We start from the raw sequence: 21184 nt of genomic DNA, 5'->3' as shown, positions 1-21184 counted from the left end.
TTGGAATATATCTTTTCTCCCCTACCTCTACAATGATGCGTCTTCAACCCTGGTTTTTTTTTGCCCTTACCTTTTACTTATCTTGTCATCCAGGAAAAATTCAACACTTATTACATAGTGTGCAATGTGTGTGATCATTGCAAAGGGAAATGCAAAGGTAAGTAAGATCTAATTCCTGCCTTCGAGGAACTGATGATTTAATAGAAGTGATACAGGTACCAAAAATGCCCATAAGGCATAACCTGGAAGAGCAAATCATTATAATAATGATCTCCAACAAACGATGCCTCCCATGTCCGCATCCCTTTGCAATACGGCATAGTCATTTCTCACATCAGAAAGGTGGCATCAACTCCTCCATCCCCTTGGATTTGGGCTATTTTTTAAAACTTGTTTTGACAAAGGGTCAAAGGTGGCAGGAGTGACAGTGCAATATCTAAGGCCCAGGCAACCCATGAGACCTCATGGCTTCTGCATTTATCCATTAGGTACCCGACTGCCACATGAAGATTCAGTTAAGTACACAATACAGAGTTGTTATGCACTATGTTGTACGGTAGATCTCTAGGATGTATTCGCCTTGCATAAGTGAAACTATGTACCCTTGGATCAACATCTCTCTGATTCACCCTCCCCCAAACCTTGGTAATCACCATTCAAGTCTCTGCTTCTGCTTCTGTGAGTTTGATTATTTTAGATTCCTAAATGGAATAATATAGTGCTTGTTCTTCCATGTTTGACTTTTATTTTCCCTCCTTTGGAGACAGAGTCTAGCTCTGTCACCCAGGCTGGAGTGCAGTGGTGCAATCTTGGCTCACTGTAACCTCTGCCTCCTGGGTTCAAGCAATTGTCCTGCCTCAGCCTCCCGAGTAACTGGGATTTCAGGCACCTGCCACCACACCCAGCTAATTTTTTGTATTTTTAGTAAAGGCGGGGCTTCACCATGTTGGCCAGGCTGGTCTTGAACTCCTGACCTCAAGTGATCCTACCTTGGCCTCCCAAAGTGCTGGGATTACAGACATGAGCCACCGCACCTGGCCTGGCTTATTTCATTTAGCATGTCTTCCACATTCATCCATGACATAGCAAATGGCAGGATTCTCATCTCTTTTAAAGCTAAATAGTATTTCATTGTATGCATATTTTCTTTATCCATTCATCTGGACATTCAGGTTCTTTCCATGTCTTTGCTATTGTGAATAATGGGGCAATGAACACGGGAATGCAGACATCGCTTGGAAATCCTGATTTCAATTTTTGGGGGTATATACCCAGAAGCAGGTTTGTTGGATGATTTGGTAGTTCTACTTTTCATCTTTTGAGGAACCTCCATACTGTTTTCCATAGTGGCTGTACCAATTTACATTCCCACCAATGGTGTACAAGGTGTGATGGTTAATATTGTCAACTTGATTGGATTGAAGGATGCAAAGTATTGTTTCTGGGAGTATCTGGTTGCTGCTGGGTATTGCCAGAACAGATTAACATTTGAGTCAGTGGACTGGGAGAGGACGACCCACCCTCAGGAAGACCCACCCACAATGTGAGTGGGCACCATCCAGTTGGCTGCCAGCGTGGCTAGAAAAAGCAGGCAGAAGAAGGTGGAACAAGCTGACTTGCTGAATCTTCCAGTCTTCATCTTTCTCCCATGCTGGATACTTCCTGCCCCCGAACATCAGACTCCAAGTTCTTCAGCCTTTGGATTCTTGGACTTACAACAGTGGTTTGCCAGGGCCTCTCGGGCCTTCAGCCACAGACTGAAGGCTGCACTGTCAGCTTCCCTACTTTTGAGGTTTTGGGACTCAGACTTAGTCACTACTGGCTTCCTTGGTCCTCAACTTGCAAAATGGCCTATCGTGGGACTTCACCTTGTGATCATGTGAGGCAATTCTCCTTAATAAACTTCCTTTCATATATACATATATCCTATAAGTTTTGCCCCTATAGAGAACCCTAATACAAAAGTCCCCTAAGAGGTGATGGTTAAGTTTAGGGCACTGCATATAGTGATGGCTTCACAGGTGTAATCTTATCTTCCAATGCATCAAGATGTATACATTGAATATATATAGCTTTTTTTGGTCTGACAATCATATCTCACTAAAAAAGTAAATAAATGGATGCAGTTGTATTCCAATAAAACTTTATTTATGGACACTGAAAAAATATATTCATTTAGACTACAAAATGATGAAAGACCACGTAGTGAGAGTCACCACCTTCAAGCCATCTATGCCAAAGCCATCTTAAACCCACCAGCTTCTGCCAACTCACCAGCTGGCTGCAGCCACCTGAGTGAGCTCAGGCTAGACCAGCAGAGAAATTGCCCAACCAACCCACAAAAATGTGAGAAATAGCAAATTACTGTTTTCAGTCACTAACTTTTGGGATAATGAATAACTGAGACATCTGATAAGTACTATAATGAAAGTAAAAAGTGATTTGGGGATAAAGAAGAGTTAGAAATTATTTCCTACCCAGAGGATGTGTGGTGATGGTAATAAAGAAAATCTTACAGCAGTAATGGTTTTTAATGTTTTTCCTTTTTCTTTTTTTTTTTTTTAGGGGTATTTTTATATAGTTTAATTGCAAATATTTAAACTGCTAAAATTTGGCAAGTTGTGGCATATGTAAACACCTGTGAAAATGTTATCACAATCAAGATAATAAATGCAGTAAGGCCGGGCACAGTGGCTCACGCCTATAATCCTAGCACTTTGGGAGGCCAAAGTGGGTGGATTAGCTGAGCTCAGGAGTTCGAGATCAGCCTGGGCAATACAGTGAAACCCCATCTCTACTAAAATTCAAAAACTTAGCCGGGCATGGTAGTAGACACCTGTAGTCCCAGCTACTCGGGAGGCTGAGGCACGAGAATTGCTAGAACCCAGGAGGCAGAGGTTGCACTGAGCCGAAATCAGGCCACTGCACTCCAGCCTGGGCGACAGAGCGAGACTCAGTCTCTAAAAAAATAAATAAATAAATAAAAATAAATGCGGCCAGGCATGGTGGCTCACACCTGTAATCCTAGCACTTTGGGAGGCCGAGGTGGGTGGATCACCTGAGGTCAGGCATTCAGACCAGCCTGGCCAACATGGTGAAACCCCATCTCTACTAAAAAGTACAAAAAACTTAGCCAGACCTGGTGGCAGGCATCTGTATTCCCAGCTACTCAGGATGCTGAGGCAGGACAATCACTTTAAAACCAGGAAGCAAAGGCTACAATGAGCCGAGATTGCACCAGTGTACTTCAGCGTGGGCAACAGAGCAAGACTCTGTCTCAAAAAAAAAAAAAAAAAAGATAATAAATGCATTCCTCACCCCCAAAACTTTCCTTATGGCCCCTTTATAATCCCTGCCTTTATGCCCTCCTTGCTCTTTCACCATCCTGAGACAACTAGATATGTTTTCTAGCACTATAGACTAGTTTGCATTTTCTAGAATTTTATATACATGGAACCATACAATGTGTACTCTTTTTGTCTGGCTTCTGTCAGCAGAATTAGTTTTAGATCCATTCAAGTTGTGTGTATCAACAGTTTCTTTCTATTGCTAACTTGTATTATGTTGTATAGATAGACCATGATTTGTTTATCCATATTCCTGTTGATGGCCTTTCGGGTTTTGTAGTCTATTAGGGGGCAATAAAGTTGCTATGAACTTTAGTGCACAAGTCTTTGTGTGGACATATATATTCATTTCATTTCAAAGTATTATGAAATATAACTTGCATAAATACCTTGAAGTGGAATGGCTCAGTTATAAGTGCATGTTTAACTTTTTATGAAACTGGTAAATTGTTTTCCAAAGTAGTTTTACCATTTTACATCCCCTACCAGCAGTATACGTTCCAGTTGTCCCACATCTTTGTCAATTCTTGGTATAAGTTTTTTCAATTTTAGCTATTCAGTTTTAGCCATTCTAGTGGGTATGGTTTTAATTCGTATTTTCATGACTACTTATGTTGAGCATCTTTTTATATATGCTAATTTGCCATTCATATATCTTCTTTATTGAAGTGACTTTTCAAATCTTCTGTATACTTTTTATATTATTACAGTTATCATTATAAATATTTATTATTATTGGAGTTTTATGTATTCTAGGTAGAAGTTTCTTCTTGGATATATGTTTTCCAACTACTGTTCCCATTTTGTGGTTTATATTTTCATTTTCATAACAGTATCTTTGGAAAGGCAAACATTTTTTATTTTGATGATGTCCATTTTATTTTTCTTTAATAATTCTTGCTTTTTGTGTCCAGTTTAAGAAACATGTGCCAAGCCAAGGTCACTGAGATTTTCTCCTGTGTTTTCTTCAAGAAGTTTTATACCTTACCTCTTATATTTAGGACTATGATTTATCTTGAAATACTTTTTGAACACTGCTATGAAAGAAGGATTGAGGTTCATTTGTTTTTTGTTGTCGCTCTTTGTTTTCATTGTTGATATTTGTTTGTTTATATGGATATCCATTTGCTCCAGCACCATTTATTGTTAAGATTATCATTTTCCCATTGAATTGCCCTGGCACTTTTGTTAAAAATCAATTCTGTAGGTCTATTTCTGGACAAATTTTATTCCATTTGTCTATATCTGTTTACCCTTCTTTCTACTGTGATTACTGTAGCTTTTCAACAGATCTTGAAATCAGGTAGTGTAAATCCTCCCTTTAGCTTTTTTTCAGCATTGTTTTGGCTATTCTAGGTTCTCTGCATTTTCATATAAATTTGGTAATTTCTTTAAAAAATCTGATGACTTTGATTGAAATTGTATTGAATATATATAGTCGAATTTGAGAATAAATGATATCTTAACAATGTTTAATCTTCTAATTTATAAATACAATGTGTCTCTCCATTTATTTAGATTTTATTTATCCCAGCAATGTTTACTGGCTTTCAGTGAACAGGTCTCACATGTCTTTTGGCAGGTTATCCTTAAGTATATCTTATTTTTGATGTTATTTTTGAAATTTCAATTTCTGATTGCTCACTCCTTCTATATAGATACACAATTCATCTTGGTAAATTGATCTTATATTCTGCCACCTTGAGAAACATTTACTGGTACTGGTAGCTTTTTGGTAGATTAATTAGGATTTTCTACATAGATAATTATGTCATCTGCAAATTAAGACAGTTTCATCTCTTCCTTGCTAATCTGGAAATTACTCATTTATTTATTTAGCCTTATTCCACTGGCTAGAAGTGGTAACAGCATACACCCTTGCCTTGTTTCTGATCTTAGAGAGAAAGCACTTCAGTCTTTCACTTTAAGTATGATGCTTGCTGTAAGTTTTCACAAATGCACATTATTAGACTATGAAAGTTCCCTTCTAGTTCTAGTTTGCTGGAAGTTTCCATCATGTATGGATGTTTATTTTGTTATATTTTGTCAATTTATTTATTTTTTTTTGCATCTATTGAGTTGATCATATGGAGGAATGGAGTCCTTAAACACCAATGATCTTCCCTCCTTCCCCTGCCCTTAAGAGTTCTGTCCTTGGCCCTGCTCTCTTGTGCTTTACAAATTAGAAGACCTATATATTGCAACTGCTTCAACTAACAGCTGTGTATAAATGACTTCCAAGCATATATGTTTCATCCCAAATTCTCAGCTGAAATTGAGACCAATATTCTCAGCTTCTAACTGTATTTTGTCTACCAAGTTATCCTCCATATATCTCTAGAGAGATAAATAAAGGTGACATAAGAATCCAATGGCTATTCTCTTCAATTAACTTACATTGAATTCAATGTTCATCAGCTTGAACTTCTACCATTTAAGGTCTTTTAAATGTAAAATCAGAAAAATATCTGAAATCAGAGAGCTTTTTAAAAAAAATACTAAAACCAAAACTTTATAATGCAGGATTTCTCAATCTTGGTACTATTGACATTTGGGGAAAGGTAATTCTTTGTTATAGAGGGCTATCCTGTTACAGTTGTTAACCAGTATCCCTTGTCTTGAATCACTAGATGCCAGTAGTATCTTCGCTGACCCCAAGCTATGACAATCAAAAATTTCTCCAGATGTTGCCGAAGGTCCCCTGGGGAGGGGACACAATCATCTCGAGGTTGGAAACTACTGATGTAGTAACTTGCTATAGATCAATGCTCCCACAAAAATCAACTAAAAGAGTGAAATTAAAAAACAAACCAAAAACAAAACAGGCACAGTGGCTCACAGCTGTCATCTCAGTATTTTGGGAGGCAGGAGGATATTTTTAGCTCAGGAATTCAAGACCACCCTGAGCAACCCTCATTTCTACTAAAAAATCAAAAAAATTAGCCAGGCATGGTGCTGGAATTACAGGTGTGAGCCACTGCACCCAGCCACATTTCACCTTCATTTTTGAAGGATGTTTTTTGCTGGGTATGAATTTCTAGATCAGCAGTTACTTTCTGTAAGCACTTTAAAAGTATTATTCCAGTCTTTTTGGTTTCCATTGTTTCTGTGGGAGATGGCTGTCTTTAAGATGTTTTCTGTCTTTACTTTTTAGTTGGTTTACTTTGATGGGCGTAAGTGTGGTTCTATTTTTCTTTGTTCTGCTTTAGTTTTCTGAGCTTGGTCAAATGTTACTTTGGCCCCATTCTATTCTAAGGCTCCTATTATCTTTTTAAAGGCTTTGCATTGTGTTTACATGCTTCCAATACATGCTTCAGTATGTACTATTTTCTATCGACCTGTCTTGTAGTTCACTAATCCTATCTTTTGTTACACAAATCCACTAATACATCCACCCACTGTGTTCTCAACTCCAGATGCTGTATTCAGTTCTAGAATGTCCATTTGATTTTCATAGATTACTTTTTTGATAAAAGTCTTTGCCTATTATCTTATCCATAATTGTCTCAAACATATTAGTCATAGTTATCTTAGAGTTCTTGCCAGTGAACTCCAATATGTGAATCGTCTGTGGCTTGGTTTCTTGTGTCATGTTTTCTCTCTTAGTTTTTGATCATGTGGTCCATGTGGTTTTGGCATGTTTTGTAATTTTCCATTGATTTCCAGATGTTTTAATGTTACAGGCTTTGGGTGATGTCTTTCTTCAATGAGGTTAAACCTGTCTTCTGCTAGAACTTAATCCAACCAAGAATCATGATAAATCAAGGCAGAGTTACAAATCTTGGCATAAGGCTCATTCTACCTTTGATGTGCCCCTAGCCTCAGAGTTTTCTAATGATCACCTAGAATATTCTTCAGATCCCTTCTTCTGGCAAGTCCTGATTTTTAATCTTTGTTTTATGAAGCTTTCTGCCTACTTTTGTTCTCTCTCCTAAACAGCACCACAACTGCAAATTTTCTGAGTTGAAATTGCCCATGTTTGAGGCTGTTCCATATCTCTACCAAAAGCTCTCTTGGTTGCCGTCCCCTGGAAGCAAACTTTAAAAAAATACAAAATCAAAATTACCAGTCTCCTGTCTGAAACCAGAATGGACAAGTGCTCCCAGACTAAAAGCAGCCACAGGTCAGTTCACCTCAGAAAAGTTCACTCCTCTTCAGAGCCCTGCTTGGGCAGATTTCTACTGCCTTCAAATAGATGAGACCCGTATTTTATCCAGCTTTTCTGCTGGGGGATAGTCGTGGTGGATTTAATAGTTGCTAGGAATTAGTGAGAGTTGTGTTGCCCATTCTTCCTCTTTCTGAATGGAAATTGTCACTACACTCTGGGTACGTAGGGGAAGATACTCTTTTCATTTACAGATTAGAGCAAGGAGCTAATTTAAGACCTTATAGAGAGTATGGCACATTTCGAGGTAAATGCAGTCACTTTGTGGAAACTTCAGCCCACTCTCTTGTGGATGGGTATCTTCCACACTGGGGAAAAAAAATTAGGCATGAATACTTGGTATTCAAAGTGGTGGATTGTGATAGAGAGCCAGTTGTCCCCCAAGATGTCCTTCCCTTCTTCCAGTTTTTGGTATACAATTGGACACACAGAATGAAGACATTTAAAGTTTCTCTTTCAGCTCAGTGTGATCATGTGACATAGATCTGATGGAGAAGATGTGTCATGTGGCAACCTAAAAGTTGGCTCAACGGGGTCGGGGTGGGCACCGGTCTGGGCGCGGGCGTGAAGCAGCGGATGCACAGTTCCGCGCACCTGAACGGCTGGAGCAATGGCAGCTACAGCCTGATGCAGGACCAGCTGGGTTACGCGTGGCACCCGGGCCTCCACGCGGACGGTCCCGCGCAGATACAGCCCATACACCGCTACGACGTGAGCGCCCCGCAGTACAACTCCGTGACCAGCTCGCAGACCTGCAAGAACGGCTCTCCCACCTACAGCACGTCCTACTCGCAGTAGCGCACTCCTGGCTCCATGGGTTCGGTGCTCAAGTCCCAGGCCAGCTCCAGCCCTGCTGCGGTTACCTCTTCCTCCCACTCCAGGGCGCCCTGCCAGGCCAGGGACCTCCGGGATGTGATCAGCACGTACCTCCCGGCGCCGAGGTGCCGGAACCCGCCGCCCCAGCGGACTTTACATGTCTCAGCACTACAGGAGCGGCCCGGTGCCCGGCACTGCCATTAACGGCACACTGCTCTCGCGCATGTAACGGCCGGACAGCGAACTGGAGGGGTATGAAATTTTCAAAGAAAAACGAAGGAAATGGGAGGGGTGCAAAAGAAGAGAGTAAGAAACAGCATGGAGAAAACCCGATACGCTAAAAAATATATATATATATCCCATCACCCACAGCAAATGACAGCTGCCAAAGAGAACACCAATCCCATTCACACTCACGCAAAAACCGCCATGCCGACAAGAAAACTTTTATGAGAGGGATCCTGGACTTCCTTTTGGGGGACTGTTTTTGTACAGAGAAAAACAGGGGGGTAGGGAGGGCGGAGGAATGGATCTTGTGCAGATTTGGAGGAAAGAAAGTTACGAAAAACTTTTTTAAAAAGTTCTAGTGGTACAGTAGGAGCTTTGCAGGAAGTTTGCAAGTCTTTACCAATAATATTTAGAGCTAGTCTCCAGGCGATGAAAAAATGTTTCAATATTTGCAAGGAACTTTTGTCCAGTATTTATCGAGATAAACATGGCAATCAAAATGTCTACTGTTTATAAGCTGAGAATTTGCCAGTATTTTTTCAAGAAGAAGCTTCTTGCTGCATTTTGATGCTGTAGCTGAAATTTAGCACAATTGCAAACCTGGAAAGAAGAAAATTATTCAAATTTCGACATTTTAATTGTTTAAAAATTGTACGAAAGGAAAAAACTAAGTACTGGCAAACCATCTCTGTGGTCTCGTCTAAAAGGGCAAAAGTGCAAAACTTACATCGTTGGTAATTTATAATAGCTTTTGTTCAATCCCAACTTTCCATTTTGTTCAGATTAAAAACACATGAAACTACTGCTTTCGAAATATTTTCCTATGGTTTGTAATATTTCTGTAAATATATTGTGGTATTTTAAGTTTTCCCCCTTTGTTTTTTGTAATTGTATTTTAAAATATTCGGCTCTGTAGTATTTGAATCAGTCTGCCGAGAATCCATGTATATATTTGAACTATACATGGATATATAATATCCTTATAACAGGTACATTTTCAACTTATGTTTTTACTCCATTATGCACAGTTTGAAATAAATTTTTGAAATACGAAAAAAGTTGGCGCAAGGCCTTTTTCTCTTTCTTTTCAGTTTCTTCCCCGCTGGGCAGAAGGTAGATAAGATGGCTGGGACTAAAGCAGCCATTTTAGATCACGAAGTAACGTTGACAGTGAAAACAGTACATGATGAAACAGAAGGATGAAAAGCTGGGCCTCTGACCACCACTTTCCAGAGCATAAAACCCTTATACCAGCCCTGGACAACATGCAACAATAATTTTCCGTAGGAGATTCATTTCTATCTTATTTCAGTGGCTGTTATTTTGGGGTTTTGTTACTTGCAACTAAGCCTCATAAAATTAGGAAAGTTCAGGACAGCAGTTCTCAGTGTGTTGGTATGGTCTGCAGACTTCTGAATTTTTTGTAGGGAGTTTGTGAAATCAAAACATTTTCAAAGTATACTAAGACATTTTAAGTCCTTTTAACTATGGTGACACATTCACCAATGGCGCAAAAACAATTGTGGGTAAAAGCACCAGCATCTTTGAAACGAGGCACTAGTAGTCACTGTATTCTTCGTTGCCATGCAGCTGTAGGTGGGGGCTGGGGGAAGGGGTGGTTTCATCCAACGTCCTTAATAAAGCGGTAAAAATTACTTATTTTAAATCTTTACTCTTAAGTCTTTTAAATTTTCTGTATGAAGAAATGAGAAGTGTATGTGAAGTACTTCTGGGGATACCAAAATATGATGGTTGTCTTGAGGAAAACTACTTGTGAGGGTGTTTTGAGTCGTGAGTCTGGAGGCAATTCAGATGTGGGTATTTGACAGACATTTCCTCAAACATGAACAAAGTGAACTGTCACTTCAAGAAAAACTAACAGTATTTGTTGCCAATGATAAATTTTAAGCTTTTAAGTGAAAATTATTTTGGAAAATGTGTATCTGCCATCTGAATTTGATGGCCTTTCAGTATTTAAGAGGCTTTTTAAAATGAGATTGCTGGTCATAGTGAACATGATTTTTAAACATTTTATATGGCAAAATATTAACATTTGGAAGATGTGCATAACTCAGTGAATCAATAGTTTCCATGGGCCAAATGTATGATTTTACAAAATTATTCGTGGGAAAAAGTTTCACTCAAAGTGCAAGGTAGACCACTGGAGTCTAATGAAATTCAATGCAAAGCCTCATTTATATGACTTCAGATTCTACATTGTAAATAATCTTTTAGCTACTACCCCTTGTTCAGTTTTGGTATAGTGTCCAAGAATAAATCTATACCCTAGGCTATTAAAATATTCCTCCTGTCTACAACTTAATACCTGCATGAGGATGAATTTCTTCATTTACTTCAAACAAAACAACGTATCAGACTGAATGGAGAAACAGGTATGATAATCCAGCTGTCTTCTATTAAGCCAGACATTGAAAAGATTTGCAAAATGTTATTAACAATGCTGCTCTTCTCGCTAAATTATTTTTGAAAAATACTTATCATAAAATGTTAGCATGAAATTGGTTTAAAATAGATTAGCAAATATATTTTTAACATTTGTCAGTTTTCATTTCTGATATAGTCAATATAAACCTTCATAAACAAAAGTTAATTGGGAAAAAAAACAGAACTACCATCTGATCCAGCAATCCCAGTAACGGGTATATACCCAAAGGAAAATAAATCATTACATCAAAAAGAGACCTACACTTTTATGTCTATTGGAGCACTATTCACAATGGCAAAGATAGGGAATTGACTTAAGTGTCCACAAACTGAAGCGGCATAAAGAAAATGTAGTGTGTGTGTGATCATTTATATATATATATATATGATATACTATTCAGCCATAAAAGATAATAAAATCATGCCTTTTGCAGCAACATGGATGGAGCTGGAGGTCATTATCTTAAGTGAAACATCTCAGAAACAGAAAGTCAAAACCGTATGTCCTCACTTGTAAGTGGGAGCTAACTAAGGTGTACACACGGACATAGAGTGTACACCTATAATGAACACTGGAGACTCGGAAGGGTGGGATGGTGGGAGGCAGGCATATAAGGGATGAGAAATTACTTGATGAGTACAATGTAGACTAATCAGGTAATGGTTACACTAAAAGCCCGGGCTTCACCACTATTGCAATATACTCACATAACAAAACTGCACTTGTACCCCTTAAATTTATACGAACTTTTTTAAAAGCAAGAAAAAGAAAACACCCTTTGGGGACATCAATATTTTTCCAGAGCATTAAGTTCTTGAGTGCTAAGTTCTTAAATGTTAAGATCTTAAGGACAAAACGTTTAAAATAATTGATTTATGATATTGAAAGAATTTGAAGTATAACCACAAAACTGTTCTGTTTATAAAATATGAGAACAGTAAAAGTATTAAGCCCAGAGTTCAGTAAACAATATCATGTTAAGAAGAAAGGGGGCAGACAGATTCTAAAAACTGTAGATTAATATACTTAATATTAATTATCCTTAGGGCAAAAGGTTAGAGAACAGATTCAGCAGAAAGTAAAGTAACCATTAACTCCATTAACCCAACACAAGTTTATTTATGAAGTCAAGTCAAACTGAGGAGTATTTGTTTCTTTGATAATTGGTAGACAGGGAATGTATATACATATTGTATTTCCCATTAAGCATTTGCTCATGTTACAGAACAGTGGCCTAGAGAACTATCATTGAAGATTTACCAAATCTGCCTGAAGCAAAATGTGATAAACTGCAGAAACGGTGCAAAATGACACTGGAAGTCGTAGAGCTGATTCTTGAACACGGGTTTGAACTGCATAGGTCCGCTTATGTGCATTTTCTTGATAAATATATTGAAAAATTTTTTGGAGATTTACAATAATTTAAAAAACTTACAGATGCACCATGTAGCTTAGAAATATTGAAAAACTAAGAAAATGATGTGTCATTAATGCATAAAATATATGTAGACACTAGTCTATTTTATCATTTACTACCATAAATATATACAAATCTATTATAAAAAGTTAAAACTGGCTGGGCGCAGTGGCTCATGCCTGTAATCCCAACACTTTGGGAGGCCGAGGCGGGCAGATCACCTGAGGTCAGGAGTTCAAGAGCAGCCTGGCCAACACAGTGAAACCCCGTTTCTACTAAAAATACAAAACTTAGCTGGGCATGGTGATGCATGCCTGTAATCCCAACTACGTGGGAGGCTGAGGCAGGAGAATCACTTGAACCCGGAAGACAGTGGTTGCCGTGAGCCGGGATGGTGCCACTGTACCACTCCAGCCTGGACAACAGAGCGAGACTCCATCTCAAAAAAAACCAAAAAAAAGTTAAAATTTATCAAAACTTATGCATACACAGACTACATTGGAGCCATTTACAGTTGAGACAAACAAAGATGTAGTACTAAATTACAACTGAAAAAGATTAACTATAGTACATACTGCACTACTACTATAATTTCAGAGCTACCTCCTGTTGCTATTGCTGTGAGCTCAAGTGCTGTATTCACTTAAAATGCCATGTGATGTTTATCATCTCCACATGGGCAGTTCCTCTCTCCAGTAAATCGTTTATCGTAGTAAAAAGTGATCTCTCATGGTTCTCAGTTATTTTTCATCATGTTTAGCACAACCATAAACCTTGCAATAATACCATGGGACCCATACAACACTAGTCCCACTGGTGACGCTGGAAGGGCTCCCAAGGAGCAAAGTCATGACATTACAAGAAAAAGTTAAATTGCTTGATGGGTACTGGTCTGCAGCTGTAGATGCTCATCCTTCAAGACAAATGAATCTAGCATAAGGACCACTGTTAATAAAATTAAGAAAATTTATGAAGCCTTTACTGCATCTATACCAGCAAACCTTGTACTTTTTATGATATACCTTTTTATCTCATATTGAAAATGCAACTTTTATGTGGGCGCAGTATTGCTATAAGAAAGACATACCTATAGGCTCTAACATGACTGGAGAAAAGGTGGTCATTATATGACAATTTAAGGCAAAAGGAAGGTGAAGGATCTAAATCTAGAGAATTTAATGCCAGCAAAGGATGGTTTGATAATATTAGAAAGACGTTTGGCTTTAAAAATGTTAAGATAACAGAAGAGGCAGCTCCTGATGACCAAGAGGCAGCAGATGAGTTCCCAGATGCCATTAAGAAAATCACTGAGGAGAAAGGATATCTACCAGAACAGGTTCTTAAGGCAGACAAAAGTGCCCTATTCTGGAAAAAATATACATCTATATGCCACAAAGTACATTTATTAGTAAAGAAGAGAAGTGAGCACCAGGATTTAAGGCAGAAAGGGACAGGCTAATGCTATAGGTTTTTGCTAATGCTTTTGAGTTTATGGTCAAGACTGCACTTATCTATAAAGCTGTTAACTCTTAAATCTTGAAGGGAAAAGTTAAACACAGGCTGCCAGTCTTCTGGCAGGATAACAAGAAGGCCTGGACAACAAGAACCCTTTTTCTGGATTGGCTCCATTGATGTTTTGTCTTTGAAGTCAGGAAGTACCTTGCCAGTAAAGGACTGCCTTTTAAAGTTCTTTTGATACTGGACAATGCCCCGGCCACCCACCCAGAACTGCATGAGTTCAATGCTAAAGGCATCGAAGTGATCTATTTGCCCCCAAACATAATGTCTTTAATTTAGTTTCTAGACCAGGGGGTCATAAGGACCTTCACGGCTCATTACCCACAGTACTCTATGCAAAGAACCATCAGTGCCATCCAAGAAAACTCTAACAAAGAGAACATCATCAAAGTCTGGAAGGATTCCACCACTGATGATGCCATTGTTACTACAGAAGAAGCCATGAAAGCCATCAAGCCCAAAATAATAAGTTACTGCTGAGGAAAACAACCAGATGTTGTGTGTGACTTCACAGAATTTACAACAGAGCCAATCAAGAAAATCGTGAAAGAGGTTGTAGATATGTTAAATAAATAAATAAATAAATAAATAACAAATAAATAAATAAAATGGTAGAGGGTAAAACGTTTCAAGATCTGAATCCTGGAGTGAGTCAAAAGCTAAGCAATTCAAAAGCTTAGCTTTTGGAGATGAGTGCCTCTGAATCAGTGCCACACAATGAGGAGGAAGACATTTAGAAGCAGTGCCAGTAAACAAATCAACATTAGACAATCTGTGTTGATTATTCAAGACTGATTTTACAACATGGACCCTTCTACCACACAAGCACTAAAACTAAAGCAAATGGTGGAAGAAGGATTAGTACCATTTAGAAACATTTTTAGAGAAATGAAAAAAAGCAAAACATCAGACAGAAGTTACAATGCATTTTCATAATTACAACTAGTGTGCCTGCCTTTCCTGCATCCCCTTCCACCTCTGCTACCGCTAAGAGCAAGACCAATCCTTCCTTTTCCTCCTCCACCTCAGCCTACTCAACATGAAGACAAGGAGGATGAAGACTTTTATCATGATCCACTTCCACTTAATGAAGAGTAAATGTATTTTCTCTTCCTGATGATTTTAATAGCATTTTCTTTCTTCTACCTTAATACAATATATGATACATGTAATAGACAAAATATGTGTTAATCTACTGTTTATGTTATCAGAAAGGCTTCCAGCCAATAGTAGGCTATAAGTAAAATTTGGAAAGAGTCAAAAGTTGTATTCAGATTTTCAACTGCACAGGGGTTGGTGTCCCTAATCCCTGCATTGTTCAAGGGTCAACTATAAATGTTTTGCTGATGGGAGTATCCACAGACTTTTGTGAATTCTAGGGTTGCTTCCCCATGCTTCTGTGCCATTTCCACCTACTGCTGTCAGTAAACATGCAAGAAGTATTAATCTTAATATTTAACTGTTACTCTTTAGGCTTAATCCAGACATTAGTCATATGAAACAAAAAGAAAACATTTTACAATGCATTCCAAAGTGGAACATATTTAATGTATCTGAGATTTTCTTAACACTAACTTTCTAGTACCTAGCATGATACTTTCTCTTCACAGACTATCTGCACTGTTTGTGCCTTTGCTTCTTTCAGGTCTTCACTGACCATCTTCACTTGTGACCACTGGTACTTTCTATCCTCTTTATCTTGTTTCATTTATCTCTATAGAACTTACCACCATCTGACATAAACAATATTTAAGTGTATATCTGCAGGCTGGGTTCAGGGGCTCATGCCCGTAATCCCAGCACTTTGGGAGGCCGAGACGGGTGGATCACCTGAGGTCAGGAGTCTGAGGCCTGGCCAACATGGTGAAACCCCATCTCTATTAAAAATACAAACAAATTAGGCTCAGTGGCATGTGCCTGAAATCCCAGCTACTCAGGAGGCTGAGGCAGGAGAATCACTTGAACACAGGAAGCAGAGGTTGCAGTGAGCCAAGATCATAACACTGTACTCCAGCCTGGGTGACAGCAAGACTCCATCTCAAAAAAAAAAAAAAAGTGTATTTGCTTTTCTGGGTTCTCTTCCCCTATTACTACCCTCCCCCGCACCCCAAAAGAATAAGCTTCGGTACAGATGTTCTGGTTGTTCACTCAGTGCCTTGAACAGTTCCTAGCACATAGTACGCAATAAAGAACACAAGATTTCTTAAATGAATCTTGAGATTGTAAGCACAATACTCTTAAATTATAGATAAGAAAATGACTCCATGAACCTGGAGGTAAAAAGGAACCTAGGCAGAGAGCAGACATTACAAAGCCCATGCAACTGATGTCCCTACTACCCAGCAGTTAAGAAGACAGGCTTCATACTTGGACAAAATAGGATTCCAGTCCACTTATTCGTGGTGGCAAACTCTCTTCATGCCTCAATTTAGCTATGAGAAAATAGAGATGATAATGGTAATAGCCCCAACTTCATGTTGTCATTAAGGTGATTAAATGCAATCATGTGTGTAAATTACTAGTGCATAAAGGAATAAGCATTTAATAAAAGGGAACTATTATTCTTATTACTACTACTATCATCATCATCATCTCAGTCAGGATCCAAAGCCAATTTTTTAGTATTTCACAAATAATTTATGGTAAGATAGGCTAACTAGTTTCTAAGTCCAGACAACTGAGAAAAAAAAAGCAGATTAGAGAGATAAAAGTTGCCAGAAGCAAGATCAGGAGAAAAATGAAAACTATAAAAACTAGATTCTCAAGGTACTGCATTACCACACAATAATAATGTACGTAAAGATAATGCTTATATATTATATTTAATATACTGTCTTAAGATGGCGAGAAAATATAATTCTAAAATTAGAAAGATTACTTCAAAATGGCTCATACAAACTTTTGGTATAAAAGATAAACTTCCATTACCTTCAAAATTTATGTTCTAGAGAAAAAGCATAAATGAGACATTATTACATAAACAGCTTAGATATCTCTGCTGTAAATACCCATCAGTGTGACTTATGTGAGTCTATCTAAAGCTTTTCTACGGGCTCACTCTTCACTCACACTCTGTAATGTTGTATCTCAGGTGCAGATTCCAGGGAGGTGGTAAATTGTTCCATTCACTGTCTTAGTGACATTGCTGCCACCTTATAACAAATCCGTATTCATTAATCCTGTTTGTTTTAGTAATAGAATATACCAAGGTCCTCTAGTAAGAAATCAAATTTCAAAATCAAAACCACATTCCAAATTTCTTAAAAGATACTTTTCTTTGTTCAATTCCTTTGTAAAAACATTGGTCACCATTTAACATACATGGCAACAAAATGCACCCAATTTACATGCATCAACAAGTTAATAAATCATAATACATGGACAACACAAATTTCAAACAAACAGTACTAAAGTAGCTCATGTTGCATTTAACTATAGTTCTTGTGCTCCTAATAGAGAAGTAGCTAATATGAGAAACAAACAGTTCCAGTTTCAACCTGAATTAAAGTTCTGTGTGGCAAGTAACATGAAACAATGATCACATGAAGTCATTATCTTAAAAAGAACCATTCTTCAGAAATCACTTTGTGCAAAGCACCATACTAGTGTAGACTATGATCTTAAAAAACATATACCTTCAGTTAAAGACAAATGGTCTCCATTTTTTGAAAATTAATTACCTGAATGATTCAAATTTTTATTATGCCCATAAATTAAAATTATCTTTCAATGTAAAGGTTATATATATTTGACACCTTAAATAATTCTGGAGATGTTCAGTTAAACCAATAATTCCCTGGGACTGGATTACTTTCAAGAGCAAAAAGAAAAAACAATAATCAAAAGCCCTTTCTAAACTCACAGGCAAGGTTTCTGATTTGGGATTTAATTAATAAGAAGTTAAGCACCACAATAAAATACATTTTTAGAAAATAGAATGGACTGCCATCAATACACAAGTTAGGGACAAAAGAAAGCACTTACACTTTACCTCCCACCCTTTCCCCCCCAAAAATTTAAGCACTCTAATCCTATCAATCTGAAATTTTACAAAGGATTTTTTGTGTGGTTATCTGTGTGTGGATATTATATGGAAGATACAAACCGAAATTCGATTTAAGATCTCAAGTTCTAGAATCATGATTTGATTCAGTAAGAATGTCATATTATTTGTGCATGTTATATGTTTAGTTTTAGATTATACGCTACATTTTTATGCTTTCTCCCCTCAAAGTCTATGATTAAAGGATGGCACTTATTCATTCTGAAGTGCATGAGAGAATTTATGACAAATTGCCTTGCGAAACAATATCTCCTCTGAAGAGTTCAAAGTAATTATGTATAAATAAAACCTTAAAATAAAATTGCTGTAAATCCTCTGCATCTATTTAGCAACACAAATAACTTCAATAGCCAAAATATTATTTTAATTTTAATTTAAGTTTCTCTCCTCCATGATGTATTTAATTACGCTGTTACAAGTAAGAGTAATTTTTTAGTATGTGTAACAGACCACATGCTAAAAAAGTTTAAGGGTTCAGAAAACTAAAATTTATAATTCTTACATGGTTATACTTAAGTCAGATATACAAGACTATAAATAAGTAACTTCAACCTAAAATACGCTTTAAATACCACAAAAGAAGAAAAAAGAAAAACAAAGGGAAAAAGGATTTCTCCTCATGTAATTTTTGAGTGGACTATGTAGCAAAAAAGCAAAATATTAAATATCTAGTTTTCACTTCAAAAAATTATTCATAAATAAAATTCACTAAATAAGATATAATGAGATTAGGAGTATGAGTACGGAGTATTCAGACTTATTCCATTCAGATGAGAAGATGACATCTTTGGAGGAAACAAAAAAAAAAACCTTACCAAATAATACGATTTGTATCTCATTAACCTTTCAAACATCACTTCAACTTCACCATTTATACCATAAACCTTCTTGACAGTTCCTATTTTCTATCTTTTTTCAAAAAAAGCTTTAGCCTCTTAATTTCCAAGCATCATATTAAATCCCTTAGTTCAATCTAATTCCACAATCCCCATTTCAAAGACTTTAAAATACTCATCTTCTTCCCCTCAAAAGTTGGAATCCACCATGTAATTATTCAAAACTGAGAAACTAAAGGTTAAAAAAAAATCAACTAAAAATAGTATGCTTGTTAGTATATATGGTTTTACGTAGCAGGGAGACCACATAATTCCTCTTTTTGATTAACCTCTGGCCCTTAAAATAGTAAAGTCAGAAAATTAAAATAAGTAATATATACTTACAATACTTAAAATCTGTATCTATATCCATTTTCAATAGATGTGCGAGTTAAGAAAATGACTGAAATTATATGATTATAAATGTTTACTGTGTAACTGTACAAAATTGATGTTCCCAAAAAGAGGGTAAAAAAATCTTTAACTGATATTAAACATCTTCAGTAATTTGGAAAAATCCCCAGGTTGAAATGTAATTATCAGGGAACAACGAAAAATGCTTTCATGCATGTACACATGTTAAGTAACAAATAAGCAAACCCCAAGTCAATACAGTACATCAATGACACTTAAATAACATTATGAATATAAAAGAAAGAAAAGATAAAATGTTGACTGCTACTGATGAAAGAGCATTTCAACAATTTACACAAAATGATACTAAACAGCTTTTTAAAAAAGATGTCCTAAGAAGATCAAGCCACAATAAGTTAGTGTTTTCCATAATACATGCTAAATTATTTGATCCCATATCTATACTGTTACTGTCTTAATTCCTAAATGTTGTGACAGCAGATTTAATTACTGAGGTACATTAGTTTACATCTTTTTATAGGTATTCTTAGAGGATTAACTTTTCGTTTCCAGTTTTTCATCTTCTTCACCTCCTCCAAAGAAAATTAAAGGAAACATTCCTAGAATGCAGCCAATAGTCACCCCAACAGCTTTGCCCTAAGGAAACAAAAGAGAACATTTTTAAAAAGTTACTTTATCTCTGATAACAAGAAGGCAGGAAAAAAATCTCACCAGCTCTTCTCAATATATTTGGATTTGCTACCCTTCATATATATTCTTCAATATTTATCCCTGTGTATACCTTATATGTAGATATAATCATTACGTAAACATAGCTTTGTTTTCTTCCTCAATCCATACCCCTGCATAGCCACACATTTTCTTACAAACTCTTTTCCAAACTGCTAAACTTAAAGTTCAACTGAATTAACGGGTCCATATTCTACTTAAATCTCTACTTAAATCTACTTAAATCTACACAACAGCCACTGGTACTTCTCCAACATTATAAGTGAAATAACAACGAGCATTTCCGTGTATAGTTCTTCGCCAATGTTTTATTTAAAAATCAAACAGAATTAATATTTGTGCATCTTCATGAAGGATTGTCATGCTGTCCATCCTTGACAAAGCTGCATATACTTACATACCAAGTTCAGTATACACAAATGTAGACATACATACCAATTTTCCTGCAACCTCACCTACATTATACAAATTTTATTTCATTTTAATTAATTTATTTATTTATTTTAGAGACAGGGTCTCCCTCTGTCACCTAGGATGGAGTGCAGTGGCATGATCATAGCCCACTGCAGTCTTAGCTCAAGCCATCTTCCTGATCTCTTCCTGAACTCTTTGGCTCAAGCGAGCCTCCTGACTTAGTCTCCCCAGTAACTAGAACTACAGACACATGCCACTATGCCTAAATAATTTTGTTACTTTTATTATTATTATTATTATTATTATTTTGTAGAGCTAGGGTCTCCCTATGTTGCTCAGGCTGATCTTGAACTCCTGGCTTCAAGAGATCTTCCCACCTTTGCCTCCCAAATGGGATTACAGGCTCTGGGAGCCACCACACCCAGATCATTATAAAAATTTAAAATTTTTATTTTTGTAAATGGTTTTCAAAATTTGCATTCCTATGATGACTATCAAGTTTATATACTTTTCAATTAAGAGAAGCTACTATGTGTCAAACTCTCTACTTGAGTGTACCATGGAGATGGACTAATCTTACGTCGTCTGTCTCTCTCCTCCAGGAACTTCTAGTTAGGTACACAGGTAAAGACAAAATAAGTTCTATCAAACATTACAGATACTATGATAGCTACGTAATCTTTGTTCTTGAATGAAATGTCTTCTCTTATACATTGTCTGTTTAGCTATCACATCCCACAGTTTTTCGGGTTTTGTTTTTGTTTTTGTTTTTGAGACGAGTCTGGCTCTGT

General features: G+C 37.0%; 1 protein-coding gene across 2 annotated transcripts in view; it reads right to left on the bottom strand.

Annotated features, from left to right (window-relative positions):
* Positions 1–4737: 4737 nt before the first annotated feature.
* The window catches only part of LOC105468478 (transmembrane protein 65), a 74438-nt gene continuing 57991 nt past the window's right edge, over positions 4738–21184 (bottom strand). For both annotated transcript variants that reach the window (XM_011718676.2, XM_011718677.3), the window contains one exon: positions 4738–19886. In XM_011718676.2, the coding sequence (XP_011716978.2) occupies positions 19785–19886 (102 nt within the window). In that variant the 3' untranslated portion in view covers positions 4738–19784. The remainder of the gene's footprint in view (positions 19887–21184) is intronic.

This window comes from Macaca nemestrina, chromosome 8 (genome assembly GCF_043159975.1).
Source record: "Macaca nemestrina isolate mMacNem1 chromosome 8, mMacNem.hap1, whole genome shotgun sequence".
In the NCBI taxonomy this organism is placed as follows: Eukaryota; Metazoa; Chordata; class Mammalia; order Primates; family Cercopithecidae; genus Macaca; species Macaca nemestrina.
This window is presented reverse-complemented; position numbering and strand designations above follow the sequence as displayed.